Here is a 21596-nt window from a genome sequence, read left to right as displayed (position 1 = left end):
GAACCACTTCAGGGATAGAAACGGCTTATTGAGGCCAGATCTTTGAGGTTGGAAACAATCGACAGCTGGTTGTGTTTCTCTCCCAGGCTCCATTTGAATGCGATTCGCAAAAAAAAAAAAAAAAAATATATAACTATATTGTTAAAAAAAAAGTCACCAAGTTTGACTAGGTTAGCATAAAAAAAGCGCAGGTGCGTTAGTACTTTGTTGTTAGGCAAAGCCCTTTACAGTTTGTTTCGACATCGCTTATATGGAATAAGCACAGCTTTAGGGAAAAAGAAAGCAATCCGAGTCTCCGAAAATAAAGCTTTTATATGCGATTTTTTCTTTTATTGGGGGAGGGGAGGTTTTTTTAAAGCTAACTTTCATTAATCTTTCGAACATTGCTTTTGAGCATGCCAACCGTCATACATTTATCATTCAAACGAATACGTTCTTTCTATTTATTGTTTTCACACTCCTTTATTGACTCGGCTAGAATACTTGCGCAAATATTGATTGAAAAATATCGGTAGCTTTCTAAATCTGACGGGCAAAACCATATCCGGTTTTACCCGTCATCCATTGTTGTATATACGAGTCCTCGTATTAATTAATTTTACTCTGACAAACAACATTAGGAGCACGTGGATTATGTATTATTTTCAAAAATTAACGCGCAACAACCTGTGCTTCATTGAGGGCAATTCAACTTCAGTACACATTGCAAAAAAAAAAAAAAAAAAAATTGGGTTGTGTGTATGTTGATACAGCCTAGAACCTGGTCTGCCCCAACGGGCGACGAGACTCATAGCGGTAGATAAGAAATTTAGCCAGTGCAGTACAACCACTAGCCTAAGGTCTTTAACGTGCATCACGCAGTAGTGACACACGACCGCGCGCCAGTACGATGCTCATCCAGATCGAAACGGGCAGAGGGGAAACGGGGGTGGGGATTGAACCCAGGGTCCTGAGTTCTGCAGCGCGAGCTTCTGCATCACGTAACCAATGATCGAACGATCCTGTTGGTAATAAATGTTTAACATTAGAGACAAAAAAGCAAGACTTACGGTGTAATCTATCTTCACATTTATATTAGTCTTTTAGGAGCATCTTTCGTTACCAGTGTGACGCAAGCCTCAGTTTTTGGTTTTGTTTTGTTTTTCGAAAACGTTTTTTAGTTACTGCGTTGATTCTCGCCAAGCAAGTGTTCGACGAGATTTAACAAACTGGACATTTGACCAATTCATCTTGACTCTGGCAATAGAATCTTAATTGCTTATCATGAGCACAAATAAAAATATTAGCGAGCCTGTAAACTAAACTCGTGATGTTTAAGTCTACAGTTCGAGCGCTCAGTGTCGCTAAGCTTTAACTCGTTAACCTGTTCAAAAACTTATTTTTGATATGTTTTTTTTTTCTAGGGGGGTGAATGAGCATTCGGGGCGCGCGGCAGAACATAGGGACGTCATGCCGTTAGTACAGCCGTAGTTCTATAATTATAAAAGCAGACGGTACGAATTAAAATAAAAAAAAGGAAAATAAAAAGAGAGCATTTGTAGAGATCGAGTCGTGCACAGATACAGGAATCGGAGGCAACTCTTGCTTGCTGTGTAGCCTGAACAAGCCCGCAAAAGATGCTCTGTCCAGAGGGCTCACATTTCTCGTTTCACGGACTCGCATTGAAATGTTACACGATGGTGTCTAGAACACGTATCTGACTGGTGTATTTACCGTGTCCTAACATGTGGTTCCTCGATTTCTACGTGATGGCGTCATAGAAGTATCATGCTGTCGCGGGTCGCGATCTTGGTGGTGGCAGAGCAGCGGTGCTGGGTGTGGGAGACACCTGTTGTAAGTTTGAACTCTGACTCGGAGCTCGGGAGTGCAAGAAACAGAAAAACGGACAACGAGATAGCGATAAATCTCACGCGGTACGGCGCAACGTGAAAACGTAAACAGACAAGACGATAAATAAGCACACACAAAGAAAAAAACACCGAGCACGAGGAAACCACATGGATGCTCGGGTAACCTCGACTGGCACCTGACGGACTGAGCTTTGCCCGCGGCCTCACGTCATGTTTACACCAGCTCGGGCGAACATGAGCAAGACGAGATGTCTGCCGCCGCCATCAACCATCTGGGGGTGCGAAAAGCGGATCGGAAAAGAAGCGGAATTTGAGACGTTGGTCGGAAGAGAGAGAAGGAAGACGCGAGCAACAGCAACAGCCCGGTGTGGGAACAAGAGAGATCGAAAAGGAACGCCACGAAAGACGCCACGCAAAAGAACTCTTCTGTGTTTAACGAAGCTTGAGTTGTAGATTTAGACTAAATAAACAGTTCGTATTGGGTTAAACCTTGCGGTTGTCATCAAACAACAACACCTGTTCTGCTGCACGTCGCTTCAGTTTCACAGCTGCCGGGAGCTTTGGCATCCGGGAATTGAGACGCCGCGAGAACAGCGACACAAGCGTTCGCTCACATTTTTTGACGGGACTTTTAATACCGACCGCCAGGATTGCGATATCCGCCAGCTTGACACGCCAGCCTCTGTATCACCATTTTTTGCCACTTGGTCCAGGAGTTTACATTGGATGCGTGCGCGATCTAAGACGTTAAACACACCCGTCGAGGACGCGTTTCAGGCACCGTTGTTTTACCTCACGCTTCTGAGAAATCAGACAGTTAACAACCAGAGCACGATGCGCGCCAACAACGACGACTCCCTGACTACACTAAAGCCGGAACTCTACGTGGCCTCTAACCAGATACAATGGGGTGTAAATCTCAAGGCGCTTGAAAACTTCCAGAAGTCGTTCGGTCGGGACGAAAAAGGAGAACAGCAATACCTCGATCTGGGCTGTGGCACGGGTGACTTTACACGCGAGGGCCTGCTTCCCCGCTGTCTTCCGTGCCGAAGGATTGTCGCCGTCGACGTCTCCAGGGACATGGTGGAGTACGCCAGGAGTCACTTCGGCCATCCCAAGATTACATACGACGTCCTCGACGTTGTTGCAGATGACGTGTCCGATTTTGTGGAGCGGCACGGTCAGTTCGACAGTGTCTTCTCTTTCTTCTGTCTAAACTGGGTGAGGAATCAAGAGAAGGCGCTCAAGAACATCGCGCTGCTGATGAAACCCGGCGGAAATTGTCTGCTCCTCTTCTGCGCCTCTACGCCACTGATGCGATGCCACCAGGAGCTGGCTCAGATGAAGCGTTGGGAGAAATACGCACACGTGAGCAATGCCGACGGTTTTCTTCACCCGAAGTTTATTTCAGACGCGTGAAACTAAAGACCCATACAGACGTTTCTATTCAAGCGCTATGCGTTCTGTTGCGGCAGGCAGACTCGAAGCGCTGTGAAGAGAATTTTCGCCAAGCTTATACACTTGCGCTGACACGCAGCCGAATGCAGTCAAGTGTCATTTAGAACGTGCTGTCATTGTTGGGGGCTCCCCAACAGTAAGCGAAATACACGGCAACATAATGGCGCCCGGCGACAGCGTCAAGGTGCCCGAAATTGGGACGATCCACCCGCTGCTTCTGTCGAGCTTGAATCATCGCAACCTTAGAATAATATCGTGGTCCCGCGTCCCCACCGCTCAAACTAAAGTATAGATTCCGTCCCCGTTTGTGGGATAAATGCGCGTCGATCACGCTGACGCGCGGTGCGGGTGACCACGTAATCCTCCCTTTTTTTTCTCAGCTTCTGATTGATGTACCCGTAACGCGACTCTCTAAAAAGGTGGGCCAGGTTTTACTCTCTCGCATCGCGCAGCGGAGCGCTATGCGGCCGCGCGCTTCGTATACTGCGAGCAGCTGCTTCCTGCCGCAAGGACGCAGTTCCGCACTCAAACACGTTCATCCGCAAATGTGTGCATGTGCCTAGACGGTGGTTGCCAACGCGTTACACGCACAACACGCGTACGTGCTCCCGGGTTTTTCAGAATACTCGATACAAGTTTATATTTATTCAGAGGTAGGTTGTATGAAAAGTGCACGATTGAACGAGAACTTTTTCGACAGAAAAGTGCCTTATTGGGAGAAAGTTAAATGAAAAAAAAGGAGGTATATCTCCAACCAAACTCCCAAAAAGGTACTGCCCAACGTTACAAAACCTGCTCGGTTTCTTCATTAGGGGTGACTAAATCACGTGGAGCTGCAGCAGCTTTCATCTTCCTCTTAGTTGCTTATAACTCTACATTTCTTGCACTTTTTATAAACATATCTTCTTGTTCACTGCCCCCGTCAGGTGGCGGAATCCATGGACGTAAACCGATGGCAAAGCACCCAGGGACCCGTTTATGTTTCCTGGCGTGTGCTGCATGTGCCAAGACTCCAAGAAGAAATTTTTTTGAGTATATGGGTCAGCTTCAATCACGAGCGCGTTCGAGAACTCGATCGGATGGTCGTGGGCACCGCAGTGTTCCGCGACGGCGCTACGCTCGTGATAGAGCTTGCTCACGTCTTCCTTGTGCTGTGTGATGCATTGCGGAAACTCTTTCCTCTCGCCGATGTAAGTAGCGGGACACTTTGCACATGAAATGTTGTAGACCACGCCATGTGCTCTCTCGCTTGAGAAGAGGCTATCTTTGGGTCGCGGCATGAAGCGTCCAATGTCGACTCAGGCTTCTACGCGCCTCGGAGACCTTTTCTCAGCACACATGCCAGTGCTTCACTGGCACACACTGTGAAGCACTGGCTTTTTCTTTTAATAATAATAATATTTTTAATGCAAATGAACATAACGTATGTTATTTCTGACCTGCCTAAGCCCCATTGGCCTTGACTGGGAGCGTCTTAAAATCAGTGAAACCATGCCGTTTACAAAAGGAAATATGTAAAATAAGATCCACACAAATAATCAGAATAACAAAAGCAAACTAGTGAGCACTTTACGATTTAAATTTCTCCGGGCTTTCTTGAGCTTGTATTTTGTTCTTAAAATTAGAATACTAGAAGGTAGTTTGTTCATAAATGCTGGTGCATAGTAACTCCGAGCTCTTTTTCCAAATCTTGTCAAACATCGAGGTATCCGGTAACGCTCTTTGGGCCTATGAATACGAGAAGGTACATATGGAACTTTAAATTGACAATCCCAGAAATGCCTATGAACAACAGTTTCCATCAATAGCGAGTTAAAATCAGTCAAATGCAGTGCTTTAAACACATCAATGTCCTTACCAAGGCATAAATCATAGGAAATGTTCTTTAGCGAAGAACGCAGAATCGAATTAATTCTAATTTGCCAACGCAGAGCACAATGACCATACACGGTGATACCGTAACGGAGCACACTGTAAACAAGAGCATGTAAAACAATTTTTCGAACGGATAGTGGCATAAAATATCTCGTGTTGTATAGCAAACAAGACACTGCACGAATTGTCTTACACGCATGAGCAAGATGAGTGTTCCAGGTTAGGTCACTGTCAAAGAATAGGTCAAGATATTTTATAGAAGATATATGCTGTATAGGCTCACATGCACATGATAGGCACCTAGACGTATGTAATCGTAAAGAGCAGGTCATATTAACTTTTTCAAAGGGTTGTGGAAACATATTAGCTGCGTTTTGGATGCATTAACTTTAATTAAATTAGCTTCAAACCAGTCCATAGTTTTAATTGCCGCAGTTTGCAAAGACGAAAAGGCATCTGAATAATTGGACGCTGTAGATAAAATAACGGTGTCGTCAGCATATTGAAATAGTGAAATTGGTACCACCTTGGAGAGGTCATTAACATAAAGATTATATAACAGTGGACTTAAAACCGAGCCCTGGGGGACACCCGCTTTGATTGAAAAGAATCCGCTTTGATACCCTCCAAATGAAACACATTGACGTCTATCCTGTAGAAAGTTTCCCAGTAAATTTAAAAAAAAGAACCTCGAAAGCCTAACTTTGAAAGCTTTGTTATCAAAATGTGATGGTTAACACTGTCAAATGCCTTGCGCACATCAAGGAACAGTGCGCAGGCAACTTGATTCCGTTCAAAATATAAATTGAGCATGTCAGAAAAGTCCTCAAGGAGCATTTGAGTACCTCGGCCTTGTGTGAATCCGTACTGATAAGGAGATAGTAAACTGTGTTTATCTAAGAAGCTATTCATAGTTATCCACATATGTTTTTCCAGGATATTAGCAAAGCAAGACAGAATGGAAATAGGTCGATAATGTTCTACGTTATTTCGTGCGCCTCCCTTGAATAATGGAATCACCAAAGCTGTTTTCATTGCTAATGAAATGATACCATTAGATATTATGTGATAAAAAATCGAAAGTAGAACAACCCCATTCCCTTCAAAGTTTCTGCGCAAGTCATTAACTGAAACACCGTCGATACCTGGAGATTTATTGGGCTTAAGGCTAAAAGGATTGACCTAAGCTCTTCTTCAGAGAGAAGAGGAAGATAAGCCGAGTCTAAGACACTTTTGTTTAAGGTACATGAAGCTGGGTGTTGCCCTGCAATACCTGATACTTGAGAGAAAAAATTGTTAAATTCATTAGCAATACTCCGTCCATCAGCAGAGAATTGCGAAAGAAGGTAGCTATCATTGCTTTTAGTGCACTTCTTAGTACCACGGAGATCGTTGATGAGCGACCACGTTTTTTTTTTTTTTTATATCAGAACGAGCGTCCTTAAATTTATTTCTGAAGTGCATGCGTTTGGCCTGACGAATCATGGCATTAACCTTATTTCTGTATTGCTTGAATTTCAATCGTAGCATAGTGTTACCGGGGGAGCGTTTTGGCTGTGCCCATAAAAGATCTTTTTCTTTGATGGCTGCCAATATTTCTGAAGACATCCATTTCTGGTCTATGTTACGATGTTTAATTTTTACAGTGCATGTAGCCGCCTCTTTAAAAAGGTTAAACTGAGCTACAAACCGTTCATAACCGTCAGCTGGATATGTAGTTAGAAGAAAAGTATTCCAATCATGTTGCTCCCCAAGTTTATCGAAGTGCCTGGGATCAACGATTGACAACTCCCTCACAGCGCCAACATAAGTCAACGGCTTAGGTATCTGTGTTAATGAACAACAGACAAAATAATGATCAGCAAGTTTCGTTTCAATAATTGCAGACTGGATTACTATGTTCTGAGCTCGTACGTTTATATGATCAATGTTAGATACGACCAACTGGCCAGAGATAAATTCCTCCCGTCTTGCCTTCTGAATTGTTGCTTTTAGGCCCCATTTAGACAAAACATCAAGATAGTCTGCGACTATGGTCACTGTGGGACGAAGTACGTCGATATTAATATCGCCGTTTACACATACATGCTCTTCAGATGAAAGGGAGGACAAAGCTAAATCTAATTCGGCCAGAAATAACCGTGCATTACAGCACGGGGGACGATAGATTGAGAAAAGGACCAGGGATAACAAAGGAGTGTTTAAGTGCAGCGTAAGTACTTCTGCCTGTTGGAATGAAAATTTTAACTCGGCCACCGACTAACTATTTTTTATAAACACAGCGACACCCCCTCCTCTTCCCATTGGACGAGTATAAGAGAACACCTGATAGCCTGGTATTTTGTACTTAGTGAAACTGTCCGAAGAAATGTTAATCTCGGTCAGTACAAAAGCATCAAAACAAGAGCAAAAAGGGAAGATTAATGCGAGAAAATGGTCCCAGTATTTCCGGATGCTTCAGATATTAACATGGGTAATACGAAAAGTATTACCTTTGAAACCTGTAAAAAAGTTTTGTACTTTTGAAAAGGAAACAAAAGTATGAAAGTCATCACAGTCCATAATCAGACGGTACTCTCTAGATCCAATATCCTTTTAGTTTATCAGTTCAAGATCGTGTTCACAGCTGATGCGCACTGGGGTTGCCTCATCTTGCCGCTTGGCAAAGATCTTGCCATTTCGAACCCAAACATACTTGAATCTTTTCTTTTTTCCCCCTGTTCGAGCCTTCCAGAACAGGTTTCGGTTGATTTGGGTGAGATTCTCGTTAAAATAATGCTGGGGTACAGTTCTCGCTTCGAGTTCGCGCAGACCGCCACGTGCTTTCATCCATATCTGTCGTGCGGCTGATGACGAAAATCGAACCAAAATCGGGGGGATCTTATCCTTTTTGCTTGGGAGCCTGTGGACAGCCACTATGTCAGAAGGTTGAAAAGATGTGATTGACAGTTTGTCTGCGAGGTCGAAGACGGATTTTTTAGGTCTTCATTGGTTGACACCGGCATGCCATGGATTTCTAAATTAGGCAGGCGGTTGTACTGTTCAGCGTCATTTAACTCGACCTGTAGATGGGAGATGCATGCAGCGTTCTCAGACACAACATTTTTCAGTTGAGTCATCTCTGCTTTCAGGTCTTTTATTTCCTTTCTACTTGTTGTCATTTCGACAAGTAGCTGGTCATATTGGCCTGAGTTGAACTCCACGGAGGTCTTCAGCTCGTTCACAGTTGCCTTCATTTCTTCGAATGTTGTTTTTAAGGTCAACAGGTCATTGACTTGAGCTGGTAGTCCAAGGAGACTATCTACTTTGTCCTTAAGTGAAAGAAGTTGATCCAGCTTTTCGTTCACTTCAGCAAATTGAGCTGACAGGTTCGCAATATCCAACGGCGAGGAGACCTTATCAGGGGCCGATGATTCCCGACCGTCTTTCGCGCGACATGACCGACAGCGCCATTTTTCTCTTTTCTTAGTTCCCATAACCTGGAACGTAGACTCCGCCACACCTGAGCAAGGAGTGGCATCAGCCAGTGCTTCACAGACTGATGGGCGCGATGGGACCAGACTGCGTGTGTTGCGATGACTTTTTGTTGTGGCACGTGCGACCTTTGCGACGGGCGAAACGCTCAACAAAACTGTTGCTGTAGCCATTTTTCTTGAGATCATCAACAATGCTCTGATTTTATTTATTTTTATTTATTTATCTATCAAAACGACCTGGCCCAAAGGACCTTGGTAGGAGAAGCACAAGGATCTAAAAAATAAGAAGACTACAATTGAACACCAGGGATAATGTGGCCCAAAACATTATAGCACCCAGCATACAAAACAATAAATATGAATAAGACAGACTGAATTGGTCCCATCAGCGTGCAGAAATTAGGCCTAAAGCATTATGCAATATTTATAGCACCCAGCATACAAAACAATAACTATTAACAAGTCATCAAAGCACGAGAAAAATTAATTTCAATCTATTTTGAAAAGACAGTTGATTTATTGATAAAATAGTCAATAGAGTCTGAATTGGTAACATCAGCGGGCAGCTTGTTCCATTCAACAATGGTTCTAGGGAAAAAGGAGTACTTGAAGGTGTACAATCACACCGGATAGTCAAGTATTGAACGTGCATGAGATGATCTGGTGTTTAACCTGCCTGAAAATGTAATATATCTGGAAATGTCGATATTTAATTTACCCTGAATCATTAAGAATAGCATCTTTAATCTATCTATCCGCGCTTTTTCGCTTAATGTTAGCAGGTTAGCTTGTTGCAACATTTCTGAAGGGGAGCTTCACGTTTCATATTTGTTGTAAACAAACCGTATTGCTGTCCTTTGTACACCTTCTAATTTATTAATATTAATTTTAGTGAACGGGTCATAGACAACCTTTGCATATTCTAAGATTGGCCTTAATATCGTTTCATAGTTTCATAAACTGTAAGTTTTGTGCTGGTGGACGAGTGCTTCAAGAGACGTTTCAAGGCCCAAAGCCGCTGGATCGCATTTGTGTTAAAGTAATCAATGTGTTTGTCCCATGATAGATTATTAATAAAATATAACCCCAAATACTTATATTCTTCGACACGTTGAATAGGTTGACCATCAATGCAATAGGAAAACTCCAGAGGACACTTTTTCCGCGTAATAAACATTAAAATAGTTTTTCAGGTATTCAGCTTCATTTGCCATTCCCGACACCAAGCCTGTATCCTCTCTAAGCAATTATTTAAAACTATTTGGTCTTGATAGGACTTAACTTCTTTGTATAAAATGCAATCGTCTGCAAATAATCTTATGTTGACATCTATGTTATTAGTGATATCGTTGATATGTAATTGTAAAAGTAAGGGCCCCAAGACAGAGTAGAGCCCTGGGGCACGCCGGAGTCAACGGGAAGGGAATCAGATTCATAACCTTTAAAACAAACGTACTCTTCCCTTCCTTCTCAGTATGAGGTTGACCATTTAACTAATTTATTTGAGTTAAGTACGGTATTCATTTTTAGGAGAAGCTTGTTGTGAGGAACTTTATCGAAAGCTTTACTGAAATTCAGAAATAAAACATCTGCCTGACTTCTGCTATTCATTACCTTACCGAGATCATGCGTTATTTCTATCAACTGGGTTACTGTAGAGTGTAGACAGGCCTCTTCTAAATCTATGCTTACTCGCCGCTATGATATTTACCTTTTTCAACGTAATCAAAAATGTGCCTAGATAGTTTACAACAGTGACTCGTTATGGAAATGGGCCCATAGTTTGCAACAATTTTTTGTCGTCCGATTTTAAAACAGGTATAATTTTAGCTGTAGATGGTTGAGCGTGTTAATTATTAATTTACGATAAGGAAAGAGGGACATTAAAGACAAACAGACAAGACAGGCTTTCGAAAGCCTGTCTTGTCTGTTTGTCTTTAATGTCCCTTTTTTCTTATCGTAAAATAATTTTAGCTATTTTTCATTCTTTAGGAAGAGCACTCCATTCTATTGATTTTCGGAATATTATCAACAAGTACTTTGCCATTCACTCAGAGTAACGTACCAGAAGAGAATTTGGAATTAAATCTAACCCCATTGACTTTTTAGGATCCACGTTATGAAGCAAATTAAGGATGCCTTCTTCAGCTAAAATAAGGTTGTACAACTGGGGCAGAGCCTGATCAACAGTGTAATTAAAACTGGCGGCTATTTTTTTGGGCTCTTCAATTATATCATCGTATATTTTAAGTGTATATTACCTTGTTTGGCTGATAGATATTTCCAAAACTTCATTGGAGATGATTAAAGGAATCTTCCTAAAGTTGTATTATGATAGCGAAACCTTACCTCAGATAACATACGTTTCAGTTCCCCGGACAGAGTTGTTACACCTTGTTCTCTTATCTGTGATCCAGTGGCCTTGGCCCTTTTACGAGCACGCGCAATCCTACGTTTCAAATATATTATTTCCCGATTAATCCATGGCCGCTCGCGCTTAATAATTTTTATTTTGTATGGGCCAAAGTAGTCATCCACTCCTCCACAATAGTTTTAAAATGGTGCCAAAGCTCATCTATATTTGCGTTACAGTGCTCTGAATGATCAGTGAGCTTCTCAAGGGACCAATCGAATGTATCTATAATACTAACGTCATCTGCATTATTGAAATTAGGCACCTTAATCTTCGTAACTTGAGGCCTGTGGAAACGTAGGGGTAGCTCTAGCAGCACCAGGTTATGATCAGAGATTCCGTCTAGTACTTCAACGCTAAACTCTTTCTATTCACTACTAAGCAAAATATAATCAAGTATAGACATTGAATTTTCCTGAATTCTAATATAAGATTGCACTATCTGGACTAGGCCAAACGTGAACGCTATATCTAAAGGGCATTCCACGCTGTCACTTTCTTTAGAATCCTTTTCCCTTTTTTTCTGTCGGTCTCTGATAAATAGGTAGTCATTGCCCTAGATAAAAGTGTTGAGACCACTGACGCCTAATGACTAGTTGGATGGTTCGAGTCGAACTGAAGGTAGCGTCCGGTGTTCGTTGCTTTTTGTATACAAAATAAACTTCATTTCTTCCCCTTGCCGTTTTGTATCAAGAAACGGGAAGGTGTTGTCTCTCTCGCTTTCCTTGGTGAACCGAATGGCCGGCTCGATGAAATTGAGGATGGCCAAAAAATGATTGACTTGTGATTTCTTTAAAATACAGAACCAATCATCAACATAACGCAAGAACACTTTAGGCCTGCTGGTGAAAGATCGTAGTGCTTTCTGCTCGATTATTTCCATTATAAGCTTTGCCGTCGTGACAGATAGATGCCCCCATTGCAGTTCCGCTGACTTGTTTAAACAGTTTACCTTGGCAACTGAAATATGTGCTGCCGAGACGAAACTCGAGCAGGCGACATAGTTCATCCACAATGATGCTGGTTCTTAAGTCCAAGTTTTCTTCTTTCTCAAGGGCCTCTTTGATTGGGGTGACTGCAAACGGAACTCGAATACTTGTAAACATTGACACAGCGTCGAAGGATACAATGCTGTCATTGTCGTTGAGTTTCATTTGCAAGGAATTCTCTACGAAGTGGCCGGTGTTTTGCACAAAGTTCGACGTATTTCCCACGGGGGGAGCTAAAATCTGGTGCATATACTTGGATAGCGCACGAAGTGGCGAGGTCGCGAAGTCTACAATAGGTCGAAACGAACGCTAGGCTTGTGGATTTTGTGGAGTCCGTAGAAACCTGGCTCAGAGCCATTTCTGCAGATGAGCTGCAGATAGAGGCTCTTCGACTACGGTAACTTCTTTAAAATCTCTGCCACAGATCATTCAAGTTTGTCTGAATTTGTGACGTTGGGTTTTGCGCTTTTTGTAGGAACGACTATTACGGAGGTCTATTACATTGTTCTCCTACACCTTCCGGTCAAGGACGACGGTCGACTTTCCTTTGTCTGCCGGCAGGATCACGGTCTCTGTATCCTCGCGGAATTTATGAGGCAGTGTTCTTTCCTCCTTTGACAGATTGTTTCGCTGCCGTTGTGGGAGTTTTAAAAGCATTCCAATCGCTTTATGTCGGAGTTCTTCACGGGCGCTTTGATCTAGGCGCGCGATGCCGTCCCCCACCACTGTGACCAATTTTTGAAAGAGGCTGCCGCGTTGTGGTCACGCTAAAGCTGTGGCCTTTTGCCAAGACAGTGACCTCGCACACAGAAATTTGTCTGGATAAGAGATTCTGCACAAAAGTGGTGGTGACTGTGCACTGCTCGGTTTCATCTGTTCGTATAAGTTTCGAAAGTTTATTTCCTGCGATTCCCCTTCGTTGTTCCGCATTGGTCAAAGCGACGTTTGCAGCAAAGCACTACACGGATGGGTACACGTCTAGAACGCGGTGTTCGAGCTGTCTACGTGCGAACAACAGGTCGTTTTTTTTTCTCCCCAGGGTAGCATGGCATTCGTGTAATCGGGCAATTACCAAACGCTGCTCAGCTTGCGCTAAGATGTTGTGTCCTTCCTGTGTGTGGTCAAGGCGTTTGAGACGGAGGTCTCGAGGAACCAGCAGGTCCTCGTAAAGCCGAGGTGAGTTGTTTAGGTAGAGATACTGCGAGTGATGTTAACATACCGCTTCGCTAGATGCATTGTCTCCTGTCCGAAGGCATTCCGTAAAAATACAAACAAGATCATTTTCGACAGAAATCTGTCTACTTCGGGGAAAGTTACAATTAAAATAAAGAGTTACTCCAATTAAAATTTGAAAAAAGGTACGTACAGTCGAACGTTTCCAAACCTGCTCGATTTCTTCTTCGAGGGTGACTAATTTCAATGTTGGATTCCGTTGGTTCGACTTTTTCCGAGGGAGCGTGCAGCACCTTGAGTTCTTCGTGCTCTTTTGGATTGCGAAGAGTCCCTTGTAATATGCGTACTTCCAAGTGATATTTATGTATCTTTTAACGACTCGCTATTCTTCCTCATGGCTTCTGTGCGAAGCTGTGACGTCATGGTCGGGGCGTATTTCGGAGGTTATTTTTTACCAAAATTCAAAACTTATTGGAGCTAATATTGTTTTTCGATTCCAAATCATCCAAATTTCGGAGCTAAACCTTTTTAGGGTTTTTGTTTATTAAAAGATTATCCAGGTCTACACGTGCGCTAGATTTAAAAGAACGGACTTGTATCAATTAATATTTCTTCAGCTGGATTCGGCGTTGGCGCCGTTGCCATTGGCAATACTGATTTTTCCCACGCGAAAAGTTGCAAACAAGTGTTGCTTCGATAAACCTCGAAACCTTCAAATCAGTAATAAACTCCTGCAGCTAGTCGTTAGGAAGCTCGTATTCTCCCCATCCTACCCATCAACCTACATCGCGGCTGTGCGGGGTGGAATGGTAAGGGCTGTAATAGAGAAGCATCAACTGCCCGTCCCCTCTTTTCCCTTCAACAAAATTTCTATGGTTCACACTGTTACAAAAACACAACGCTCAAAGAAGCAAAAATAGTATGGCTCAAACTGGAATCCGGAAGGGTGCCTTTGGTCTTGACCCGAAAGACCTGCTGTCCTGATGAACTTTGACGAGATAAGTGGTAAGCAGTGTTGTACGCGTTGCCGAAAACGAATGACGAAATACGTTGCTACCTACTTGCAAATAAAAGGAACGTGTTGCTGACCTACATTACCTCAAAATAAAAGGAATGCGTTACCGTTACCAATAAAAGTCACGCACGTTACTTTTGCGTTACTTTTTAATTCGTAGTTAACATGTTTTACTGTTTTTGTCGGTACATGTATGCATAAGCGCCCTATTTCAAGAAACATGGTCAAGAAGAAAGTGAACCTATTTACTTTATATTTTTTACAGTTTCATTTAAATACTCCCAAGGAAAAAAACGCAAGGAAAAACACAAAGAATTCAAAAAGTCATGTGGCTTGCCGTTGTTATTTATACTAATTGTTATATTTTAAGTTTTGGGAACAAAAAGGTACGATACTTGAAATAAGTAACGTAAGTGCGTTACCCGTTACTGTTTCGAAAAAGTAAAGAGCACGCTACTACGCAACTGAAAAAAATACCGCTAACGCCGTTACTTGTAACGCGTCAGCGCCAAAACTCGGCGTAGGATTCCTTTTGTTAAAGGCCCGAGATTTTTAAGAAAAACAGGGGTGACATTGTTTTAAGATCATTGACCCTATGCGCTGTCCAAACTTAATGGCAAAATATCATATTTTTCTTAGGCGGCCCAAGGGGGAGGCGGGCATTTATGTGCAGGATTTGGATAAACCAATGATAAACCATTGGTTTATTGAAATTCGGAGTTTATCGGATAAGTCCGGATTGCCGAATTTTACCGGCGAATGTTTTGCGAAATTTTTCTCTCTTATTCGAAAACATGCAACCCTAGAGATAACTAACAATTAATTTACAAGGTAAAAAAAAAAAAAGGTTAACTATATTGATCATGTTTACAAAAACCGGGGACTCGGAATGAGTGAGCTACCATACGCATACACTGTTTGGATCGTGCGAGCTGTCTATGTATGAGAGCGGGGGGGGGGGGGGGGGGGGGGGGGGGGGGGGGCTGTTGTGCGTGGGTCTAGCGGAACCACAGACTTCCTGTGTACGAGCCTACTTTGTGTCCCTCGGTCCTCCATGGTCGTGCTAGGCGTCTCAAAACCAAGGGTGCAGTGGAGGCAAAGGCAGCCTCTATAGCTTTAGGTCTATTCACCAATCATTCGAACCAGAGCAAGGCGTTCTGACGTCCCCGTGCGCTCTTGTCTCCTCCTCTCCCTCACTTTCTGGGCACATAGTGACGGGAAAAGGGACAACGACGTGTCTTTGGAACGCCCGGCCTCCAGCACGCGCTTCGTGCCTTTTCCGTCGAGCCATGGCCTCCTATATACTGACAAAGCCTGGCAGATCGGCACGAGAAGCAGCCGCCGCAATAGAAAAGGTGGAGCGGCAGACGACGGATGAGAGGAGAGCCACGTGACTGGCTCCAAGCTGCGGCGAGACGCCGGAACACACTTCTGCCGAGCGAACAAGTGTGTTTCGGGTCCTCGCCGCTGCAAAAGCTGTGCGCTGACGTCCAGATTCCCCGAGAAATGGCTCTATGATGCTCTGTGCTATGAGATCCTCGCGCTCCAAATCTGCGACCGGGCACTGGCTCCGTCGTCGAACTGCCAGGTTTTGTGATTATAGAGGAGGATATGGCACTCGACGCCGAGGTGTTTTCGAAAGGCTCGCGCTGGAGGAGGGACAATGGAAGCTCCTCCCTGCCCTCTCACGTTGTCAGCAACGCGACCGGAAGGGTCGCTATGGTCGGCTTTCCACGATTGGCCAATCACTTACCATGACGTCTTGAGTAGGAATATTTCGGCTCTTATTGACGGAAGTAAGAGCAACGTTGGACTCTCAATTCTGTCAGTGTTGATGTAGGAACAGGATGATCGACTGGGCTTCAAGAACACGTTTTACGCACCGTCGAACTTATCACTCGCTACTAATTACCTAGGTCATGTCGTCGGGGATAGGAAGCAAAACAATGCGCTACCGAAGCATTTCGTCGCCGATAGTGTAAATGTTTTTCGTGGCAATCGAGCGTGTTGCTTTTCTCGTGAACTCCAGGCCCTAGGCGTCATCTGTGTTAGCACATTTTGCATTAGTATAAGGTGTGCTAAAACATTCTGACAGCCGTTCGAGTATGTTTAAACCCGATGCTGATACCACCGATGCTCATCGCTGCCCTTTCAGATTTGCCACAACTTCATTCCCCCGAGCCAAGACTTGGAAGGCAGCGACGTCCTGGAATCGTATATGAAGGACCTGCTGAAGATGGCTAACCTCACGCCGTCGAGATGCAAAGTGGTTCACGGAACGGGCGACTACGCGAATCTCGAAAGCCTCGTCCGTAAGTTTTCGTTAGATATATCGCATAATCGAGGTCTTTTTGTATCTTTCCCACGCATATTATTGAGCCAGGAATCAACGAGCAGCAGGGACAAAAATATTGAATTCTTGAGGACAGTATAACGTGGTCAACCAGTTTGCAAACCACTTGCTGCGCGTGCAATTGAGACCTTAAAGACTGTTTGGCACGCTGGTGGTGCAAAGCGTTGGACCACGCGTTGCCTGCACGTTACATCGTCTCTGGCCATCCCCACCTCGAGACAGTCAATTGAGCAGCCCGCCGAGGCGCTGGACAGTTGATAAAAGGCCGTCGCCGGAGTATGCAATTACGACTTGAGACGATGACGGTCAAGAAATGACTATATGTTCGGCTGAAAAAGTGCCTCGCGTCATTCCCCGAGGTGAGTGCCAGCGAGAAAGAAATCCAACGAGACAGACAATGCAAGCGCGCGGGATATCATTCGGTTGGCATCCCTGACGTCCCTATACTAAGCCTAACCGAGCGGGAGATGCTTTCGCTCCAGTGGCTGATAGCTTAAAAAAAGGCGGGTAGTCCCGGGCATCCCATGAGCACTCCGCAGCCAATCCGATTGCGGCCTCAGCCGATGAGACGCCCAAGAGCCAATCACGAGGCAAGACGCGGAGTCACTCGTTTCTTAAGCTGTCGCCGACTTTAGGCACCCTGCAGATCTAACTCAGTGCCGATACGCGCGCCCCTTGCGACGACGTCGCGCGTACTCATCGGGAAGCGACCTCGGCAGTAGCAGCTCGACTGCAGTGGTACACCTGTGGGTGTTCAAAGGTCGACATGCCTGCTTGGGGTACAGCAAGGGACACATGAGCGGTAAAACTGGGCGCCGCACAGCGCTCCGCATGACGCACCACCTGCATGGGGATACGCGGCGATATTTGTATATCCAAATCACATGAAGGCAAAAGCCCGTCGTGCGACGCACATAGTTGCTGGGCCACCGTTGGCCCCGAATGTAGAGCGACTGGTACTAATTCGCTTTAAGATGCACTATTGGTGACTGAAACGTAAATTAAAGTATTCAGATTAGAAATAAAACAAATAAAACAGGTGCAAACGTCCTTCTTCTACCATTATATTACTATTAAAGCCATAATAATTCATCGCTTCCCGGCTGCATCGAATGGCATGGCTTGACATACTTGACGACGCCAAAGGTCTGTCCGGTACCAAGTGCACCGTCTCGGCATCCTTTCTTCACCTTTCGAGTTATCTTCTTCATCGTCTGTGCCAGTAACATTCCGGCAAACGGATTCCCCACCTTGAGCTCAAACCAACGACATCAAACTAATCTCGCTCGGAGCATACAGCCGCTTCTCGGCACCGTCGTTGTTGTTCGTGAAGACCCGCCTGTTGCTAGTTGAGATGGTGATTTCAAAACAACTTCCGTTTTTCTGTGAGTTCCATTGACTCGCAGACGACTAGAATGTTCTCACGAGAGCGTTTGAGACGGACAAAGCACCGAACCTAAACCAAACCGATAAAAACTGCGACGCGCACCCGCGGGAGTGCGGGAGTGGCGGAGAAGCCCTGCCGCTCTCCCTACGCTGACTCAAAAGTGGCCACGTGCGGCGCTGTTCGCTAGGGGATTGGTAGCGACTCCTAGCGGACGCAGGGTGCCCATATAGACCTTTGCAAACAATCGCCTTCTGCGCGCTGCCATCCTCTCCTGCTGGGCTGTAGAACGCCTTCTAAGCATGCGCTGTTGCTCTGCTGTGCGGTATATCAGACCCTGCGCGTCCGCCCAGAGAAAAGTGACTCAGCATTTTTTGCCCGGGTGATAAGCCATGCAAATGACTATACACTCCGTTTCACTTTAAGTCCAATCGCCACTGACGATCCGAAAAAAGTCAGTCAATCGGCACTGAAATTGCACCGTCGCCGCTCTCGTCTCTTTTATGCGTTTGCTATATACTACAACCGATCACGCACAATAAATGCGCCGCGATCCTTCGATGACCTTTTTCCTTTTGGCGTGATTAATTCAGCCGATGAGTGCAAACCAACAGTGCAAACCCACAGCGACACTGAGAGTAGTGACGATGCACTTTTGACGCTGCTTTATTGGCTCGATGGGGACGTAGCGTCGGCTGCGATTAGATTTAAAGAAACCATGAAACGATTTTTGTACTTTCGCTAAACACTACTCAAAATAACTGCCTAAAGCTAATAACAGAATAGGCTTGCCTTAATTTTTTTCTTTTCCTGCAATAGGAAACGCAAAAAAAAAAAAGATATTAGCTGAACATATAAAATAGTGCAAAAAAGACAAGAACAAGAAGTATACAGGACAAAAAGACAAGGGCAAGAAGCATACAGGTCCTGTATACTTCTTGTCCTTGTCTTTTTTGCGCTATTTTATGTGTTTAACTAGGATGAAGCAACTAGCCCAACAATGTACCCTTCTACGAAATATAAGCGTTTTTTGTTCCCTCAACTTGGAAGTCAGAGCAAGAGGCCACGTGGCCTGGTCCCTATCCTATGCCGTTAGCGTTATTAGAGAGTTTTAGAATAGGGGCCCCAAAGCTTGGGGGCCCCAAAGAAATAAAGGCTCACCACTGCGCATGCGCAGATTTGAAACTCCGTTTGAAGTTTTGGGTTGGCCCTCGCCGGCCAACGTAGAATTCGAGAAATAGCGTGCGGTCCCCAATTGCTTGGGGCATGGTTGCGTCGACAAACATGGCGGCGCCCTTCCCGCTCGCTTCGGAGCGAATTCGTCATGGTCGCTGCAGTATTAGCCAAGGCCATTGCCAATGAATGATACAACCGGTTTTCGCTTTGCTTTATCTCCCTCAAGTTACAAAGAATGACCGGAGGGCTCACCCCATTTTAAAGATCGTTCCTAAGCAAAAAGAGACGTAGTAACCGTTGACATGGCAACGTATTGCTACATCGTGGCTCCGAGTGGATTTAGTTCGTGGCACGATACTTGTAGCTGGAAAACAAGTATTTCAAGGCTTCAAAGTCGCTCCAGTTTAGATCTAAATAGCTCTCTCGCGTTCGTCTCAGTTTAACATAGTTGAAGGCCTAAATCTTCGGCGACAGACGGTCAAAGCGCACACGATTCCCCAAAACAGCTGAGAACGAGTGCCAAATTAGTACTTGCTATGGATTGTATTGCTTTGGCTGAATACAGCCAACAACATTTATACTGATTTTAGGGTGTCTCTTGTCTTAGGGGGCTTGATTGGGATTTAACTCAACTATTATTTGTAAACAAAAAGTACTTGCTAACCGCACATGTCTTACGTGGGTTATCTTCTGCCCCGAAGTCGACACAAAGAAACCATCTTCCCCCTCTGCTCGGCCAGAAGGAAGAGGGAGGGAATACTAGAACCGTTTCCAAAAATACTTCGTTTACTCTCGAACCGATGTTTCCACAAAAGATACATTGGACACGAGAGTTGCGTGAGCAACTCGACTTCGGCTCGTGTTCAACCACGAGCCGAATTCGAGTCGATCAATGCCTTGGCGGACACTCGGGTGGTGGCTCGTGTCCAACCACTCCGGTGATGCGAGTAGCCGAACTCTAACAATGCCCGGAGCTCGGCGCGCGTTTTCTACTTTGCCGACCCCAGCGCGTGGATATATGATTAACGTTGGCGCCTGTTCTGGCTTCAAGTTCAGGGGATAAAAGATGCTCATATTTCTCGAATTTATTTACCGACTGCCATTGCTTAGAAAGAAAAAATAAGGGAAGTTTATTCAATTATTAACGCTAGGGAGTGATTCTGAGAAGTAGTAGTTAGCAAAAGTAAAAAAAAGTCGTTTCAAGGTCTCTTTAAAAACGGCTGAATACGATATGCAGCAAACACGTAGCTACGCCAATATTTCAAATTTGGGTCCCATTAACATTGGATTCTGAAGGGATCTTGCTTGAATACTGATCCAAATTATGACACCCCCCCCCCCCCCCCCCCCCCCCTTGCGTCCCTATACGTCAAAATAATCAATTGGAACCATTACAAATGCACACCACCCTTGCAGAGGGGCAGCTCGTTTGGTGTTGGTTAATGAGAGCTGTATTTTGCTCATTACATTTGTTGTTGTATTCAAGTAGCATGGCTATTGCTTTGCTATGCTCCATCGCCTTATTGCCTCACGCTGCATGAAAGTCTACACGCGAAAAGTCTGTGCTTTTGAGCGTGCTTCAGCTGCACTTTCGTTCGTACAACAGAAGCCCCAATCATAGGCAACTAAAGCACCGCGTTGTCACTTTGTTACGCATCAATCCGTTCGCATGTCCGTATTCTTCCCCTTCCTTAAAAAACAACAACAACAACAACAAATAAACAATATTATGAGCATAGCCGCAACAAAACGGTCGCAAAGTAATAAAATAAACAAAAACAGTGACCTTGACTTCAAGTCTTGATTGTCTCGCTGGTTTGGCAGGCTTGTACTATACAGGCTGCATACTACAAGTATTATTATAAGTACAGATCACCTTGTTCTTTCTTGGCACAGGGGCTCACGTGGCCATGAGCCCAATGACAACGTTGGTGACGGACGAAGAAATGCCCCTGTTTCTTGAAGACGTGAAGGAGCAGGCAAGAAAACTCTGGGCCGTCAAGGAAGCCGGCGGATCTCCGTTCGAGATCGATGTTTTTGTGGTTTTCGCTTCTTCCAAGGCTTCGTAATACATGAACAGCCCGAGTTGGGTGTGTTCAAAATAAGTATCCCTTGGTTTGTTTTCTGTTACGATTTACGATCCAGAAAGATAGCAGAATTGAGTGCATGAAAGCTCACAGGGTCTGAAATACTTGCAATAAAATCTAGACTGGTGTTGTCATAGCCGGTTTGCTACCTCATAATCAGCGGGAATTATTAACCAAAAAGGCTGCCAAAGGTTTATGGTTAAGTATCCCATAATTAATAACTGTTGCGATGCTTATAAAAAAAAAAAAAAAAACATTCGAAATACCTGGTCGTTTTACTGCTCAAATTACTCTTTAAATGCCCTTGCAAAACAAATAATTTTTCAAAACAATTATTATTTCTGTGT

General features: G+C 44.4%; 1 protein-coding gene across 1 annotated transcript; it reads left to right on the top strand.

The window, feature by feature from the left end:
- The first annotated feature begins 2684 nt into the window (after positions 1 to 2684).
- Positions 2685 to 21231, top strand: LOC121838129 (juvenile hormone acid O-methyltransferase-like). The gene is made up of 3 exons (XM_042294204.1): positions 2685 to 3218; positions 16405 to 16561; positions 21059 to 21231. Exons 1-3 carry the CDS (start codon positions 2685 to 2687, stop codon positions 21229 to 21231), a joined length of 864 nt encoding a protein of 287 aa, XP_042150138.1.
- Positions 21232 to 21596: the final 365 nt, after the last annotated feature.

The sequence above is a fragment of the Ixodes scapularis genome, unplaced genomic scaffold (genome assembly GCF_016920785.2).
Source record: "Ixodes scapularis isolate PalLabHiFi unplaced genomic scaffold, ASM1692078v2 PGA_scaffold5__190_contigs__length_132052651, whole genome shotgun sequence".
NCBI lineage: Eukaryota > Metazoa > Arthropoda > Arachnida > Ixodida > Ixodidae > Ixodes > Ixodes scapularis.
The sequence above is the reverse complement of the archived record's forward strand: the minus strand, read 5'-3'. Positions and strand labels throughout refer to the sequence as shown.

Bases quoted from the DNA above. Each gene is read 5' to 3' on its own strand.
- LOC121838129 (XM_042294204.1), top strand. From the start codon at position 2,685: ATGCGCGCCAACAACGACGACTCCCTGACTACACTAAAGCCGGAACTC. The intron at 3,219-16,404 runs GTGAGCAATGCC...CTGCCCTTTCAG, and splicing joins GTTGGGAGAAATACGCACAC to ATTTGCCACAACTTCATTCC. The intron at 16,562-21,058 runs GTAAGTTTTCGT...TTCTTGGCACAG, and splicing joins GAATCTCGAAAGCCTCGTCC to GGGCTCACGTGGCCATGAGC.